General features: G+C 46.6%; 1 protein-coding gene across 1 annotated transcript in view; it reads right to left on the reverse strand.

The window, feature by feature from the left end:
* JMJD4 (jumonji domain containing 4) overlaps positions 1 to 3,352 on the reverse strand; it is a 6,755-nt gene extending 3,403 nt beyond the window's left edge. The window contains exons 1-3 of the mRNA XM_010003052.1: positions 3,075 to 3,352; positions 1,604 to 1,769; positions 95 to 220 (exon numbers count right to left, since the gene is read on the reverse strand). Of these exons, the coding sequence (XP_010001354.1) occupies positions 95 to 220; positions 1,604 to 1,769; positions 3,075 to 3,339 (557 nt within the window). The 5' untranslated portion in view covers positions 3,340 to 3,352. The remainder of the gene's footprint in view (positions 1 to 94; positions 221 to 1,603; positions 1,770 to 3,074) is intronic.
* Between the last annotated feature and the right edge of the window lie 746 nt (positions 3,353 to 4,098).

Consider the following 4,098-nt stretch of genomic DNA (forward strand, 5'->3'; position numbering starts at 1 on the left):
ATCCCTCAGAATGCTGCTATCTTGAAGCACAACATGATAATCCTCAAATCTTCAAGATGAGTGTGTAGGAGTGACAGAAACCACAGTGCCTTACCATGACCCTTTAGGCCCCATGTAGACAAAGCGATAATCGTCCACAGCTACAGCGTCCCAGTACTCGTTCAGCCAGTCCGAGGAGAAGTACACAGGGGTTGTGTAAACATCTTGTTCAGGGAAAGCTCTTAAAAAGAGAATGTGTTGGAAACAGGTCTGAGAAAACACATAGCATTGGTCCTTCTACCTCAGTGCAATCAGGTCTCTGGCAGGCCATTCCATTTAGCTGTCACCTCCCTTAGATCATCAACAACTCCACGCTATGGAACGTGCAGGTAACAGTGCTCTTCTGGCTCCCAGGAAAGCTGTGAAGGTGAACTGCTATTTGGGAGAGTCCTTCTAATTCTGGCCAAGCCAGCTCTTAAGAAACACATTCTCTTTAGATGAGACACCTGCCAGACTGACTGTCCAACTGGATGACAGGTTGGGGAGGTGTGGGTTAGGAGGGAAGCCAGACTGTGGAAAATGGACAAGTGTGTGACCTCCTCCCTCAGGGTAGGTTGCCCCTTTCCCATCCTTTCTGTAGCAAGCCACCAGGGTTGGTGGCTTCCTGGGCTCCCTGGCTTTCCCAGGGGCTGGGAAAGCAAACAGGGAGGCAGAGACTGACAAACTTCTTCTACTCTAAGTCACTGGCACCCTCAAAAATAAAAGCAAAGTGGCCTTGAGAAAATTGGATTAAGAGCAGTTGATGTTTAAGGAAGAAGAAATTTGAGTGAAAAGACATAAAAGCCCTACATGGATATGAGAAATGGACTATGCAACTGACTTGCAAGTAGCAGGCTGGAGGAGAAAAAAGTAGAAAAGGTTGAAGAGAAAATAAAAGAGGATAAAGGACTGTAAGTCACCCATGTTAAGTGAATGAAACATAATTTGAAACATTCGCCCCTTCTTTTTAGAAGTAAGGTTTGGGGTGTAGCAGTCAAACAAAGGGCAAGTGTTCCAGCCACACAGTTTCCACAAGGACAGCACACAGCCACTTAAAACAGATGAAAAGGAATTGGCTCAGGAACATCAGCCTCTTCAGAAACAATGACTTGTTTAGGAATCTTGCCTTGTGAATTAGGCCAAGAACTGCGCAGTGGAAGAGAGATATTTTGGTGGCCATGTGCTAATCACAGCATATCAGGGGCTGGAAAGGACCTCCGAAGATCATAGACTCCAACCCCCTGCCAGAGCAGACCAAAAACTAGAGCAGATCACTCAGGAAAGCATCCAGACAGGTCTTGAAAGTCTCCAGAGAAGGAGACTCCACACCCTCTCTGGGCAGCCTGTCCCAGGGCTCTGTCACCCTCACAGGGAAGAAGTTCTTCCTCATGTTGAGGTGGAACTTTCTGTGCTCCAGTTTAAATCCATTGCCCCCTCATCCTATCACAGGGTACAAGTGTCAAGAGGTTGTAACAAGCAGCACTGCTGGCATTTCAATGCTCAAGCAGTAAAAGATGAGCAGGGAGGCTCTGTGGTAGCTCTGGGCTGTGCAGGGTATGCAGGGGTTTCCTGAGTGCCCTCTTACCTGCTCAGGTGCCAGTCCTTGAGGTAAAGGCACCCCCGGGATGAACGGTAGCCATTCCTAATGTATTCCTTCCAGTACTTGATATACTCCTTGAAGGGAAGCTGCTCCTTTGGGTTAGAATTGTACTCCTTGACATCACAGTTGGCAACAGGCACTAGAGCCTCTCCTGAAACAGAAAACTCTTTGAGCTTACGTGAGGACTGGATAAATGATGCTGAAAGTGAACTCCCTCAACCTTCTCTGGGCCCTAAAATGCTGAGTACAACACAAACACACAAGGCAACAATCCCTAGCTCAGCTCTCCCTCCCAACATCAGCATTGCAGGCAAACATGATTCAGTCTGGAAGTTATTTAATATGCCCTGAATTTTCCTCCTAAATTACATTAGGAGTGGGATACTGATTCCTACTAAATATCCCCCTATTTTCACCAGAAAACACTGCTTTTCACCAGAGGGGGCAGTGACAGGACAAGAAGTAATGGTTTTAAACTGAAAGAGGGGAAGATTTAGGTTAGGCATAAGGAAGAAATTCTTCACCATGAAGGTGGTGAGACAATGGAATAGGTTGCCCAGGGGGGTTGTGGAAGCCCCATCCCTGGAGGTGCTCAAGGCCAGGTTGGATGAGGCTTGTGCAGCCTGGTCTGGTGGGAGGTGTCCCTGCTCATAGCAAGGAGGTTGGAACCTGATGATCTTTAAGGTCCTTTCCAACCCAAACCATTCTATGATTCTGTTTTACAGCTTGAAGAGATGTTTCCCTGTCACTACAGAACACCTTCCTTTTGCCTGGGGAAATCATCAGGCTGCCCCTCTGGTTAACCTTAAGAGGGAATATAAATGGTTCTGGTTCAATTATACAACACTTTCTATTTCATTGTGGGAACAGATTTGAGATTGGAATCTGCTAAACATGAAGTAAGTACAGAGAATGAACATATTAACTTAGAAAATAAGTGTGGGGAATTGCTTGGCTTTGTCTAGCAGTCCTGCTCCTAATATTAAAAAAGAGCTGTTTGTGCTCAAGGCCAGGTTGGATGAGGCTTGTGCAGCCTGGTCTGGTGGGAGGTGTCCCTGCTCATAGCAAGGAGGTTGGAACCTGATGATCTTTAAGGTCCCTTCCAACCTTCACCATTCTATGATTCTGTTTTACAGCTTGAAGAGATGTTTCCCTGTCACTACAGAACACCTTCCTTTTGCCTGGGGAAATCATCAGGCTGCCCCTCTGGTTAACCTTAAGAGGGAATATAAATGGTTCTGGTTCAATTATACAACACTTTCTATTTCATTGTGGGAACAGATTTGAGATTGGAATCTGCTAAACATGAAGTAAGTACAGAGAATGAACATATTAACTTAGAAAATAAGTGTGGGGAATTGCTTGGCTTTGTCTAGCAGTCCTGCTCCTAATATTAAAAAAGAGCTGTTTAATTAAGCATAGGTGTTTTATAGGTATTAAAAATGCCATGACTTACCAAACTTCTGCAGCAGATAATCAAAGTTAGGCTTTCCTTCCCAAGTAACCCAGTTTCTCCTGCTGTCCCAGTCTTCAGTGATTTTAGCTGAGAAAATACAGGGATGGTTGGGAATCAAATAATCCCGGAAAAAATCCGAGTAAGTGAATGATTCCACTTTTTCAATAAAGTCAACGTGTCCTCCTGGGAGGCAGAATCCACCTTGAGATGAGCTGTGGTGGTCACGAAAAAAGGCAGTGGAACAGGCAAATGTTGCCCTGTCCATGCAGGCTGGATACCCTTCCTGGCTTAGCCAAGACAGTGTCCAACAGATGTTATCCTGCTCTGCTAAGGCAAAAATAAACAGCTTTAAAATAGAACTTGAGTCTTTCAATCCGTGAAACCTCACAGGAAAGGATAAACAGGCAGAGGCAAATCAGAAGGTCATGCAGGAGAATCCCAGCACATGGGGGTAATAAAGATCTTCCATCGTTTGTCAAGTTTCAAGCTGGTGGGGTGTGTGACAACAAAGCCAACCTACAGATGCTGAGGATGTTGATCTTCCCTTGTCACCTTCTTGCCAGGACGATCAACAAAGGCCGGTTCTTTCCTGAAACAGCAGAAACGTTAATTTCAGTGGGATAACCCTGCTAAAAACATGACTTGGGAGGGAAGGAAACCTCCAGCATCCCTGGGGAGCTGCTGCAGCCTGGGGCTGTTCTGGGGCTCACCGCTTTGTCAGGAGAAGACAAGGAGCCCTCCACGCTCCCTAGGCCTTTCTCTATAGGGCAGGCAGCAATTAAGAGGTTAAAAATAATAATAATAAGAAGAAATGAAATTTAAAAACGGTGAGTCGAAAGGAAGAGGCTGGGCCGGTGGGTTGGAGACTGAGCCTAGAGAAAGAAGGAGGGGAGCCAAGGGCAAACGAGGCCACATCCCGTGCAGGGATGGGCTCGGGGAAAAGGGAGACAGCGGGGGGAAGAGCAGAGCGGGCTCCTCAGGGTGGGGAAGGGGCCGCCATGAGGCGGTTCCTGCCCTGACACAG

Source organism: Chaetura pelagica, unplaced genomic scaffold, assembly GCF_000747805.2.
Source record: "Chaetura pelagica isolate M959 unplaced genomic scaffold, ChaPel_1.0 scaffold87, whole genome shotgun sequence".
Taxonomy (NCBI): domain Eukaryota; kingdom Metazoa; phylum Chordata; class Aves; order Apodiformes; family Apodidae; genus Chaetura; species Chaetura pelagica.